This window comes from Eulemur rufifrons, chromosome 7, assembly GCF_041146395.1.
Source record: "Eulemur rufifrons isolate Redbay chromosome 7, OSU_ERuf_1, whole genome shotgun sequence".
NCBI classification, from domain to species: Eukaryota; Metazoa; Chordata; class Mammalia; order Primates; family Lemuridae; genus Eulemur; species Eulemur rufifrons.
In genome coordinates, this window is record NC_090989.1 from 119,989,311 (window position 1) to 120,002,848 (window position 13,538).

General features: G+C 36.3%; 1 protein-coding gene across 2 annotated transcripts in view; it reads right to left on the reverse strand.

Moving 5' to 3' along the window:
- The window catches only part of PPP2R3A (protein phosphatase 2 regulatory subunit B''alpha), a 105,924-nt gene that overhangs the window by 80,170 nt on the left and 12,216 nt on the right, over window positions 1-13,538 (reverse strand). Inside the window, exons 1-2 of one of the 2 annotated variants that reach the window (XM_069473211.1) lie at window positions 8,987-9,118; window positions 4,689-4,955 (exon numbers count right to left, since the gene is read on the reverse strand). In XM_069473211.1, coding sequence (XP_069329312.1) covers window positions 4,689-4,955; window positions 8,987-9,118 — 399 coding nt within the window. Of the gene's footprint in view, window positions 1-4,688; window positions 4,956-8,986; window positions 9,119-13,538 lie in introns of those variants that run through there. The other variant, XM_069473210.1, reaches the window with a different exon arrangement.

The following is a 13,538-nucleotide window of genomic DNA, read 5'->3' on the forward strand; positions in this document are numbered from 1 at the left end:
CTTGCTTTTGTAACTGGCTCCATGAACCCCTATATGTTTTTTATAATCCTCTCAACTAACAATTTGACCCTTTGAGTTGTTTCCCAGAAATGAATCAACTTCCACTATTTAACAACTTTCATTCCCTAGGTTAAGGTCCTTTCTCCAGAAGATGCCTGCTAAAATGCATGTGTCAGCTCAGAGATTAATACTTAAAAACCTACTATGACCCGAAGGCAAAATCCTAAGAGATCAGGAACAGAACAAAAATGTTTTAAAGTGGATTGGAAAAGGTCAGCCTATTTTTCTCACTGTGGGGTACCCTGAGTAGCCAAGTGTTCAACAACATGAAGGTATCAGGCCCCTGGAGAAAATGCCGAAGGAAAAAAATGGGAAGGGCAGCAAATGGCAAGGGCTGCGTACAGTACACTTTGATGATTTAAAGGAAAATGTATGAAGCCAGTGTGAAGGTTTTTTTTTTTTTTTTTTTTTTTTTTTTTTTTAACAAAGGAAGAGAATGGATGACAAGTGGGGATATACAGGGAGATACAGAAATGGGTGTAGGAAACTTAGAGGTGGCAGCAAGAGTCAGTGTGTGGTAACCAAAGTTGCTGGAGTAAAGAAAACTTGAATAATACCTATAAAATTTGATCTAAGAATGGTCCAACAACATAAAGAATTAAAATCAAAGTTGTCTAATGATACACATAGAATGCTATGTTGTAATGTTCTTTCAACATTTAAACATATCTCATGCTGGCTATTTCATTTGCCCTCACATAATCCCCATGCAGGTATTTTTATTCCATTTTACAGATGAAGAAATTCAGGTACAGAGAGGCTACCTTACAGGTCACAGGCACGATGGGTCAAGATGATGCTACATCAGCCAGAGAAAAGAGCTGGAGGGCTTTGCATGGTTCAGAAGAGAGTTTTATTCTTTTTCCTCAACTTTCTGCTAGAGGTTAAAACTCCATGATGAATCCTCTGGTCCAGTCTCTGACAAATCCTTTTTTTACTGTTGCTCAGTTTCTGTTCCTACGCTGCTTTCATCCCTCTTAGATTCATTCTCTATTCATTTCTTCTCTATCATCACTTAAAGCTGTGGAATAAAGCATAAACTACACACTGAGAATTTAACCAGATGTGGGCATTAAGCTCTCCAGGGCTATTTGAGGTCTAAGATGAATGAGCTAAACTTCACCAACAGATGCAAATTTCAGAAACATAGAGTTTTCTCTGCACTTGAAATATAGATCCCAGTCTTTACAGCTACACTTAAGCTCCACTAAGAGTAGGTTGCAAACTAAAGCTGGCCTTCCTAATAGCTTTATAAACTACATGAATCCATAAAAACATTCATTTATTGCTCTGACAACCTCTCTCTTCCTTGCCCCTTACAGGTTGCCTCTCTTTCTCCTTTTCTCATGCCAGCCTATTGTAAGAATATGGACAGTAAGTGCTGGAGCCACAGAATTCACTGCCTAGTGCCAAAAAGACTCGCATAGTAAAGAATTATTGAAAATAAGGGTGACTTAGTGAGTGCTAACAGACTGCGACAGCCAAGTAAAAAGCTAGACTAAATGAGAACTAGCTAACTGGAAGACATGATTAAATCAATTAAAAAAATGGTTTTAAGAATAAAGACGCAAAGTCCAACAAAATGAGATGATACAGTAATCAAAACCAAAATAATACAAACCGATATACTCATAATATCTTTTGAGGTCATTGTATATGAATCTTCATTTTCATATATAATGTTAGTTTTAACTTTTTAAAGGTATAGGCAGTCTATGTTGGTACCTAAGCTGACAGTTAAGATCTAAGAGCAATGAACACAATGGCTTGGTGCCCATGAATGAAATTTAGGGCTATAATCAAGTATAATTCAGACAAGTTAATCAAACATATATATGTATAATAGCTATTGTGCCACATGATTATTAGGTATAAACAGTAAATTGTTACGAAAATGACTGTTACTATGGCTAAACAAATTGGTTTTCTATCTTTCTAAACTTCTCCATGATTTCAACTTCAACATAAATGGTTTTTCCTGATGCCACATACAGACTGATCCTCACTGCACATAAACAGCAAAGTCCTTCCTCTGGCTCCCCACCATCCCGAGGCCCCCTTCCCTACCTTGACTATACTCTTTTTCATACCTCCCTTGACCGCTGTGGAGTCAAGAGGCTTTCTGCTTTCCTCTCACTGTGGAGTGCTAGAGGGCCACTGAGCAGTGGAACAGGGCAGGGCTACCACAATGCAGGGCTGGAGGGCCAGACCCAGAGGGATGTGGAAGCAGGGCAGTGTGAAGGCACAGGGAGAACGCGCTCCTCAGTCAGGGAGAGAATATTTGGAGGAAGAGAGTTGGCCCAGTGAGACCTGTATTCAAGACAGGGTAGACTGCAGGTTTGTGACAATTAGGCACTAATCACCTAGATAGGTCCTCCAGACATGTACCTCAGCACTGTACCAGGGAACTGCTATGCTTTAATCTGGAGTTTCTCCTTGTCTGCCTACCTGAAGCAATCCATGAAACCTCCTATCTCTTTCACACAAATTGTTCCCATGTTAGAAATACCCTGTTGGCAATTATGCAGTTACCATGTTATCTCCAAATCCAGATTTCTTTCATCCTTGCTAAATTTTATCTTTTGGATTTTAGATCCATAGTTCTGGCCTATTCAGAGAATTTATTACTTTGATTCTGTCTTCTAATAAAATAACTGCCTCTCAAAGAATTGGATAAGAAAACCCCGAGTGCCCTGAAAGAACTGGTAATTTATTTGGATGGCTACTGATTAGAAGTTAGTTAATATTAGTGTACATTCAGGGAGATAACACATGTAGAAACAGCACCATGCTAGAAGTTAAAGGACTTGTCTCCTGACATGAACTAGTTCTGTGACTGCAGGTAAGTACTTGTGGTACTACAGTTTTCCCATAAGTAAAATGGAATGAAATCAGATAAGCTATTATTTCTGGAATGAAAGAGTTTGTTTTTCATTAGAAACATCTAAGGGATCAACAAGCAATTTTTAAGACAGGGGTGAAGAAAGAATAAAAGAAAGAGTTCCCTTTTATTTCCTTTAAAATCACTCTAGTTACAAACCATTTAACAGCAATGACAAATGCTCTGTGAGGTCAGAAGTAGGGTATGACTGAAGTGGACGTTTAGGGACTTCTCCAAAAAGACACAATGGAACCTGGGGCTCCAAAATGGATACTGTGGAGTTTGGCAGGAGTGGAAGCCTATCTTGAAGGGGAGAGCTCTGAGAGCCCAAAATCAGAGGTGTGCCTGTGAGCGGGCAAGTGAGTCAGGCTCATAAAGGAAACAATATTAGGTAGGTTTGGGAAGGAATTCTGGGGCCAGGTTGTGAAAGCCCTGGAATGCCAAGAAGAGAAGTTTGAGTTTTATCCTGAAGAACAGTAGTTTTCAAACTTTTAAACATTACTCCTGAAAGCAGGGGGAGCCTTTCCAGTGGAAGTGTGCCTGGGGTCTTGTGTATTCCCCTACTTGCCTCCACGCATCTCTTAGCCTACTAAAACTCTCTGCTTCTTGAAGCACAGATTGAAACCACTGCTAAATCCTGAGGTATGATCTGACTCTTCAATATACATGCATGATAAAAATAAAACCCAAATCAAACAAAACACTATTTGAGAGGGTAGGAACCCTTGAATATTGCTGAGCTGGGAATGGCATGATCAAATATAATCTGATGGTCATGCTCTTATTAACTGTTCTAGGAGGAGGCTGGAGGTGTAAAATCGAGTCACAGTAGTCCTGACATTAGGACTTAAAAACCTTAAATCAGAAGCAGTTGGATATATCAGAAAGTATCAAAGACTTGCTTCCTAGTGTCAAATCCATTTATTTCAGGGTAAAATGACAATGCTGAGATGGCCTAATGGTTCCTTGTCTGGCATTAGGGCAGAGTTATGATCAACGGGAGAGAACAACAACAAAAAAAGAGTCCTATTTAACTCAAGGAAAAATTTTCTAACAAACAAGGCTATTTAATGATGGAACAGGCTGCTTGACAAGGTAGTAAGCTTCCAGTCACTGAAAATATTCACATAGAGAATGAATTTATGAGTTGGTGATGACTTGGAAGGGATTCCTGTATTAAATGGGAGATTGGACTGGAAAACCACTAACGTTTTTTTCAAACTTAGAAGTTCCATGAAATAGGACTACAGATAAAGACTTTATCAGGGTCGGGCGCGGTGGCTCATGCCTGTAATCCTAGCACTCTGGGAGGCCGAGGCGGGAGGATCGCTCAAGGTCAGGAGTTCGAGACCAGCCTGAGCAAGAGTGAGACCCCATCTCTACTAAAAATAGAAAGAAATTATCTGGCCAACTAAAATATATATAGAAAAAATTAGCCGGGCATGGTGGCGCATGCCTGTAGTCCCAGCTACTCGGGAGGCTGAGGCAGTAGGATCGCTTAAGCTCAGGAGTTTGAGGTTGCTGTGAGCTAGGCTGATGCCACGGCACTTACTCTAGCCAGGGCAACAAAGCGACACTCTGTCTCAAAAAAAAAAAAAAAAGACTTTATCAGGATCAAACAAATTATTTAAACATGGAGAAAAAGTCTATGCATACTTAAAAACAGAAAGCAAAGAGGCAGTAAATAGGAGGAGATTGGGGATTCCAGAGAAAGGGAGATTATAAATCATTTAGTTAGTTATATTACCTTTGCAATTTTCCCCATTTCATAAATGTCTGCTTTCTGATCTTCAATATCCATGAAAGCAGTTTCAATTCTGCTTAGAGTCTGTTCATGATTAATGCAGGTATCTGGGAGTCCTTCAGGAAAGTAGAACTGTGGAATGTTTACGGACAATGGTGCATTCACAACATTATTCACATGAGGAACAGGGGAGGGAGGTCTGGGACTACTTGGCAAGGTGGCTGGAGGTGGAAGTGGTGTTCCAGGTTTCTTTTCTGGTTTATTTTGAATCTGGAAAGAAAACGAGATTATGAGACACAAAAATTCTAGACAGTTTTCATTCCTTGAGAATCTTCACCAGTAACAGGAAGTTGGGTATAAGTATAAAATCACAGTTAGAGACAGTAGAGATCAAGGGCTCACTCCACTCTGGAGGGTGGTAAGCATGTTTCTAGGGAATGATTATCCATATTAAATAAATTAATACATTAATTATCTGTCAATAATCAAGTTTACATAGATTTATGTTTAAAAAATCCTGCAGTACATTTTCCCATCAATCAATTGGCAGACATTTCAAAAGAATCAAAAAGCAATGCCAGCTGATAGATTAAGGATATCAAGAAATATTCTCAGTCTGCTGGAACTGGATTAGTAAATTCTTTTCCAAGACTGTTCTTGGCCTTTCTGTGAATTTCTTCTTCAAAAGGCAGAAATGAGTTCTTTTTAAATATATAAATCTACAATGTATTTGGGGCGGGGCTCCTTTCATCATCTTCTCTAGTTTGACTTTGCTGGAGATGGAATCACTGCCAGCCCCTGATGCTGAGAAAAATCTTTGTTAAGAAATTAAAGCATTTTAGGTCTGGAATGTCCTCTACCTGGCTGATGTACTTGCCACTAGAGGCATGCCACTTTTTCCAAAATATGCATTTGTCTTATTTTTGGTATGCTTTAAATAGGCAAGGACTGTGGTCATTAATTTCATCACAACCAAACTCCCTCTACAGTTTATGAATTCATGTACAGTTTATATTATTCCTTTTTCTAAAAAGCATTTGATGTGATATAACATAAAGAGACATTAGAAAGGACAGTAAAGGGGGGACAATGAGGAGACTGAGACTGCCCATGATTTAGGAAAAGAGGAGGGGAGGTACACCATCATTCAGGTAGGAGTTTATTTTACCAATGAAGACTAAATTTAGTTCTGAGATTCCTAACAGAAAAAGCAAAAAAGATTCCACAAAGATTTTCACAATTTCTATGCTTAATTAGTGAGTAAGTTATCTATCAAGGCTCATAAGCATGGCACTGTATTAGATGCTACATAAAGTATGAAAATGGACATGAGTGTTGACTAGCTAAACTTACTTTAAATTCACTGTGAAGGCCGGGCGCGGTGGCTCACGCCTGTAATCCTAGCACTCTGGGAGGCCGAGGCGGGTGGATCGCTCGAGGTCAGGAGTTTGCGACCAGCCTGAGCAAGAGCGAGACCCCGTCTCTACTAAAAAAATAGAAAGAAATTATATGGACAACTAAAATATATATATACAAAAAATTAGCCGGGCATGGTGGCGCATGCCTGTAGTCTCAGCTACTCGGGAGGCTGAGGCAGTAGGATCGCTTAAGCCCAGGAGTTTGAGGTTGCTGTGAGCTAGGCTGACGCCATGGCACTCACGCTAGCCCGGGCAACAGAGCGAGACTCTGTCTCAAAAAAAAAAAAAAAAAAAAAAAAATTCACTGTGAACACAACGTATTATTCAAAATGTTCTTTTCCTTAAATTACCCTAATGCCATCCCTACAATTTGAATAATGATTTATATATAAGAAGTAGATCTGAATATTTCCTCCTAACATATGGCTTATAACATGGTTTTAAAATTCAGGATAAAAGTCTTAGCTATCCTTAAAATGCATGAGTTTTATAGGGGAGATAAGCTTCATTCACATAAACATGTGATGGAAATGGTTAAATTTCCTAGTTTTGTTATAATGGCCCATTTCCTATGTGTTAATATCTCACATTAACACACAGAGAGGGTTCTGCTCATATATTAATACTATTAGGGACATGAAGGGCAGCTGTCATATCAAGCCTTTGCTGCAGTAAGTATCAAGATGTCACCCATTTAAAGCAACAGTCAAGAAACAAAAGGAAGTGATGCCAATGAGACATGAAAAACTTAACAGAAAACAGTGATGGCTTACTAGTCTGTGACCTCAGGAAAGTTACTTAACCTTTTAGAATTTCAATAATAAAACAGAAATTACAGTCCTTACTTCTTGGAAGGTTGTTATGAAGATTAAAGGAAATTACAGGATGTAACATAGATAAAAGGTTCCCAATTAGTGCTGGGCACAGATTTGTCGATGTAAGAAAATAAGTGACAGACCAAAAGGTGAAGTTCTCAAAAGATCAGATTAAGCATTATTTGGCATGATCCTTCAGATTCAATAATAAATTAAATAATCATTTACATTTGTAAAGCAATTTAAAGTTTATAAATCACTTTTGATTTAATAAATTGATAATCTAGTCTAAGTAAACATTTCTTAGTGTTAAATCTGCAAATATTACATAGTGCTATGAGTCAATAATAGTTATTTTAAAGTATTCTTAAAATCCTAAAATAAGGCATAGACTTCTTCAGGGGCTTTATCTAGGTCTTTACCTACATTAGTGCCATTTCCTTTCCACTATTCTATGCTGAAAGAGATTTGTGAAACTACAAGTATGCAATCATCAAAATTATTTTATTGTTTCTCCATGTTTCCCACGGTGTAACATCCAGGGCAGTTACGGATAATTTCAGAGTAGTTATGCCCATAGGATTAGGACCACAGGGATGAAACCTGATAGTCTCATGAACACACCCTAATGGAGAAGGGTTAGAGCAGGATCTTCTAAAACTCTGTTTTTGCTTTGACAGAAATAAGTGACATTCAGAAAAAAACACTGGCTGTTAAAGTTTTTATCTGAATGGGAAAATATTTGATTGCATAATATTCTACTCTGTTTTCTTAATGTACTTCTTAACACAGCAATTCACTGATAGGCAAATATTTATTATTTCACTGGTTAATTCCATATTTAGTAAAACTGATATTAATGTTTAAAAGGAAACTAACATTTAAAAATGCATTTATATTGAACTTTCAGGTATATCAATTTACTTTCCATTGAATTCTATAGGACACATATAGTTTAAACCTTAAAGTAGTTTAATAAAATTGACCCTTTATAAGCATTACAGAATAAAACCTAGTAATATAAATTTTGCCAGGTTTACTGGTAAGTTTATCATCTGCTCACTTTCAATAAAGTGGTTTCAGAGCAAACTAGGAGCAGCATTAAAATAGAATTAGCTGGGTAAAGTATCGCAATTCTCCATTTCAGTCTTTCCCTATAAACACAGTATCGTTTAGATATTCATTCTGAATAGTATCCTTATGCTATTATGTCACTGTAGCATTTCCGATATTTGATCGTTTTTTAACCTACAAAAAAGCAATTTCATATAATTCACCCAAATAATTTGAGATTATTCTGAGTAAGAGTAACTATGAAACTATGGTTTCTTGCTGGATTTTGGATGACCTGCACTTGTATAGCCCTTGATTTATATTGTACTCAATGTTAGGCAACTTCTTTGTAGGACACCGCCACAAAGTTATAAGCAAGAAAGCAGGGATTCGGCAAAGAAGTCATCACAGGCAGGAATGACTCAGTCTTACAGCCTGCTCAGGGAAGACATTCTTTGCACTCTCTAGAAGTAATTGCCATCTTTCATTATCTACATACGTACATTATATGACACACATACACATACACACACACCTGTCTATATATAAAAATACTTCTTGGTTTAAAAAGATTACCAGGATATATTCCTTTTTATAAACATTCATTACAGATGTATGTATGTTAATACAAACATAGTCTACTGATTCAAAGTGCAAATAAGGTTTTTAACACAGAAATTCTAGTTGCTCAAGGATATTTCTATTAAAGATTCTAATATTTTTCTGGATAAATTGTAAACTGTTTGTTCAGTTGTATTTACTGTCTCTAAAACTGGGTTCCCTCTCTACAAGAGAAAAATGTGAGTACTGTACTCCAGGTCCAGAAGATCTATTTTTAAACCTGTTGGAATCCCTCTACAAATAGCTTTCTGCAAATAGCTGTATGGAGGACACAGATTAATTCCTTGATCTAATATCAAGATACAAGTGAGCTGTAAAATTATTTGTGAGTTAGTTCATTGGGTGGTTTTATTAGTAATAAAAATATTTCAAAAGAAACACCTAAGTTTCAAACCTGTGTCTGCTGAAATGACTTTAGCCGCTTCTTAAACCGTGAAGGGAGAACAAAATCACAGCCCCTTGCCAGGAAAGCTAACTCTCCTCTTAGATCCGGGTCCCTTCGTAGAGATGTTTCCTTGATCATCATCTTTGAAAAGTGAATGTTTACTTCGTAACTGTCCAGCACACTTCTGAAGATAGTCGGATTTAGTAAGTTGTCAATCTTGTCAGGTAAAAAGTTATTTTTTCCTTATCTCCCAAAGAAACGCAATTCAAGCATTGTGCTCTCCCAGCCTCCAGGGACCACAATCCATGCTTGTTCTGACAAGCAGCCGGTTCCCAGTCTGTGGCTCCCAATACCTGCTCATAATTTTTAAGTTAGAAACACAGCCTGCAATGGGCCTGTTGCTCCTTGTAGGTAGCTTTATGTCAAATTGACCTGCACATGTTGAGAATACAGAGCCTTCTGGGAAAGGAAGCACCCACTACTCTGAGTACCAAAGTTAGAAACATTATAGCTGCACCTAAAAATAGCAACTTCTCAGATAATGCTAACTTCTTAAACTCCGAGTATGTGAGGTGTCAATACACATAAAGCAGTTTCTCCTCAAACTAGAAGATAAAGAACATGCAGTGCATTTTTTAGCTTTTGCTATTTAATATTTTATGAAAAAAGAACAGGCTGAACTTCAAATTTAAAACTATTAAGAATAGTTTTTATTTTTTACTTAAAGGGAAGTAAACATCCAAAACCCTCTAGATCTCTCTAGTCAAAATATCAGCAAAAATGAACTTTCATCCTCAAATAGTAATTTATAAAGAGATTTTTCAGTCTCACATTTTAAAATCTTTTCTTTAAAGAAGACTATCTTAGTTATCAAACATTTTTTTCAATTGATTATGGATATATTTGAAAATTTATTGTCAAAAGTGTTGGCTAAGAACATGGAGAAATTGAATGCCATACAAAAGTAGCTTTAGATACATATAAATGAGTGAACTTTGGCTGAAGGGTGCAAAAGATGATCAAACAGCAATGACATAGTACTTACTAAATTTATGAGACTTTTTTCCTTCAAGTATCTTTAAAGAAATCATCACATGATTGGATTAGTAAACTGTGGTATATGTATACCATGGAATATTACTCAGCTATAAGGAATGATGAAGATACGACATCTCTATGGTTCTCCTGGAGAGAGTTGGAACCCATTATATTAAGTGAAGTATCCCAAGAATGGAAAAACATGCATCACATGTACTCACCAGAAAATTGGTTTCCCTGATCATCACCTAAATACAAATCTGGGAACGACACCAATTGGACATCAGACTGAGGTGGGGGGTGGGGGAGGGGATGGGGGTATGCCTACACAATGAGTGCATTGCGCACTGTTTGGGGAGTGGTAACACTTGAAGGTGCTGACTCGGGAAAGGGGGGGTGGGGAAAAATATGAAACTATTGTTTTTAACTTGCACTGTTCACTTAATAATTTATCATGAATAAAAAAAAAAGAAAAAGCAAATAAAACATTTAAATATAAAAAAAAAGAAATCATCAGATTTTTAAAATATTCTATTATTTTTATCATATATTAAGTATCTGTCTCATGGTTATTTATAAATGAATCATCAAGTATAGTCATCCCTTGGTATCTGTAGGGGATTGGTTCCAGGATCCTCTAACAATATCAAAATCCATGGATGGTCAAGTATCTTATATAAAATATGTAGTATTTGCATATTACCTACCAACATCCTCCCACATACTTTGAATCATCTCTTGATTACTTATAGTACCTAATACAAGCTGGGCACAGGTATGTGCCTATAGTCCCAGCTACTCAGGAGGCTGAGGTGGGAGAATTGCTTGAGTCCAGGAGTTCGATTTCAGCCTGGGCAATATAGCAAGACACTGGCTCTAAAAAAAACAAAAAACAAAAACCACACCTAATACAATGTAAATGCTATATAAATAGTTGTTATATTGTATTGTTTAGGGAATAATGACAAAAAAAAAGTCTGTACATTTTTTTTTTTTCTGAATATTTGCCAACCACAGTTGAATCCGCAGATGTGGAACCCATGGATATGAAAGGTTGACTGTATTTTTTCATGTTTAATATTTAGATTTCAAAATTTATTTTCAATCATATCATTCAATATTATTTATTTTCCACTTCTAGAAAATATAAACCAAATATAAAAAACCAAAATAAAAAATAGTTTATAACTCTCTTTTACTGAACCTTTGTCTAATTTATCAGGAATTCAATTCTTTGGTTTTCCATTGTTTCCTAAAACTTAAGTCAGCTTTTTCCCACTGATTTCAAGATATTCTGACAACTCTTTATAACGTGTACACTGGGTTTATATGTTTAAACCTGTGTGTAAAAAATTTTTTTTAAAAAGCTGTGGCTCTTCTGTTCACACAAAAATCTCACCTGATTAAAAGAAGATTACAATTGAAAACCACTGGTCTTATACTTGAACCTGGGCCTGCCCTTATTTTCCCAATTCTCTCTCTCACTGGGCTTACATGTTAACTCCTTGAGCTAGGTAGCTTTCCATATTCTTTCCTTACATTCACTCCTGCCTAGTATACTCTTTCTCCTTCATTACTTATCTCCAAATTAAAATGTCAAAAAAGTTTGTTATGAATGCAACTAGGTCTTTAGACTTATGATTTAATGTCAATTCAATTAAACCTCACATTAAGTTGTATTTCCTTCCTCTTCTTCACAACACCAACCTGTGGCTTCTGGTGGGTGAATTTTCATCCCCTTCCTGAGAATCTTCCTTTCCTCAAATTATACATATTCTAATCTTCATTCAAAGTCCAACTCAAATTTTAACTATTTCATGAAAGCTTCATGATTAAGTTCCCTTACTGTAATTCTTAACTCTATATATACGACACTTAGTGAAATGTTATAAAATCTCTCATTAATGATTTCCACTGAACTCATGCTCTGGATCAGCCAATGCTCTCCATTTCTCCTGTGAAACAGAGCAACCAATGTCCATCACACACTGATTCATGGCTAACAGCTTATTTTTGGTTATGCTCTCATATTTCTTATCTCAGTATTTGAGTTGTATGCTCACTAAGAGTCAGTTGTGTTTGCTGCCAAATTTCTTTATGCTGGTTGTACTTTTTACAGTAATTATTCAGTTCAATTACCTATCATATAAACTAATGAAATATGAGTGTAGAAGAGAAAAGTTGTTCCTAAAATTTAAAAAGAATCCTAAGTTTTAGTAAACTACTAAAAAAAATTGCTGTAAAATTAGGTATGGGTGGAATAAAAGAGAAAAATCATTACAATCTAGAAGGTTTCTACATTCAAATTGCTTCATTACTAAGTTCCCACTCCACTTTAAAGAAACTAAAACTGTAAATCAGTTAACAAATGTATTATGGGTGTGGTTTATTCAAGAAAGATGTCACAGAACTCCAATTATGAGACTCATTCTCAAAGACTGGCCCTATATCAAAAGATATCTGAATAAACTAATGTTTTAAGTTAAAATAAAATGTTTATGATACACATTTTATAGCATACACACATATAGTTTATGACTCCTTCACTATCAAACTCAATTATGTTCAGGTAAGAGCTTCTACTGTAATATTTTATAATCTGATAATTATTTTCCAATAGTGTCTAAACTCTTGAGGGCAAGGTAAATTTTACAGTCATTCAATTTAATGAATGTTTTTATGGTCCCTTATTATGTGCCAGACACTTTGCTCAGTGTGAGGATAGAGAGATTATAAAGAAGTGGCCTCTTCTTTTCCTCACGGCACCTTGTAGTACACCTTATAGTTGGTTTGGAGCAAAGGACAAGAAATAATTTCATTTTATTTACTTCTTGTAAGTCTCTGAAGTTTCAAAGTCAGAATAGTGGTTAAAAGCCTGCTCTGCTATTATACTCTTAAGCAAGAAAACATTTCTCCATGTCTTTTGATGAAGAAATAAGCTGTAAGTTTTGATTTATCAAACTGTTCTTCAAAAACTTCAGAGGAGAAAAAAGACCAGGACCCCTAAAGGGCTTAGAAAAGAACTGGTCTGTGGCAATGAGTTATTGACAGAAGAAGACTAGCATGAGATTGGTTTATTTGCTTTTTATTTATTTACTTGTGTTTGAATGGAAGTATACCTGCATGGTTCTGGAAAGGATCTGAGAATGCTAGTTTCAAGGAGATTATGACACCTGGAACATAGCACCAAAGAACATGGTTTTTAGAGTGACCTCTTCTTTACTGGGAAAAGATCAAACATAGGGGAATTTCACAATAAATAAAAACATATTCTATGATCTACTCTCTTCTCTCTCTGCTTTAATCAGAAGGCAAAGTACAATCCATGGGGCTGGGTATTGTAAGAGAGAAGCTATTTTTGGGTGACAGGTTTTCCCTGGAGGGACTAACCAGAATGAGGAAGAACAGAAACATAAACACATAATTTATAAATTCAATTTGAGAATATGGAAAATTAGGAGCTGCGGGCAGTTACAAAGGAAAGAGACAACGGTAAGGGTCTTCCCAATGTCTTTTTGGAATA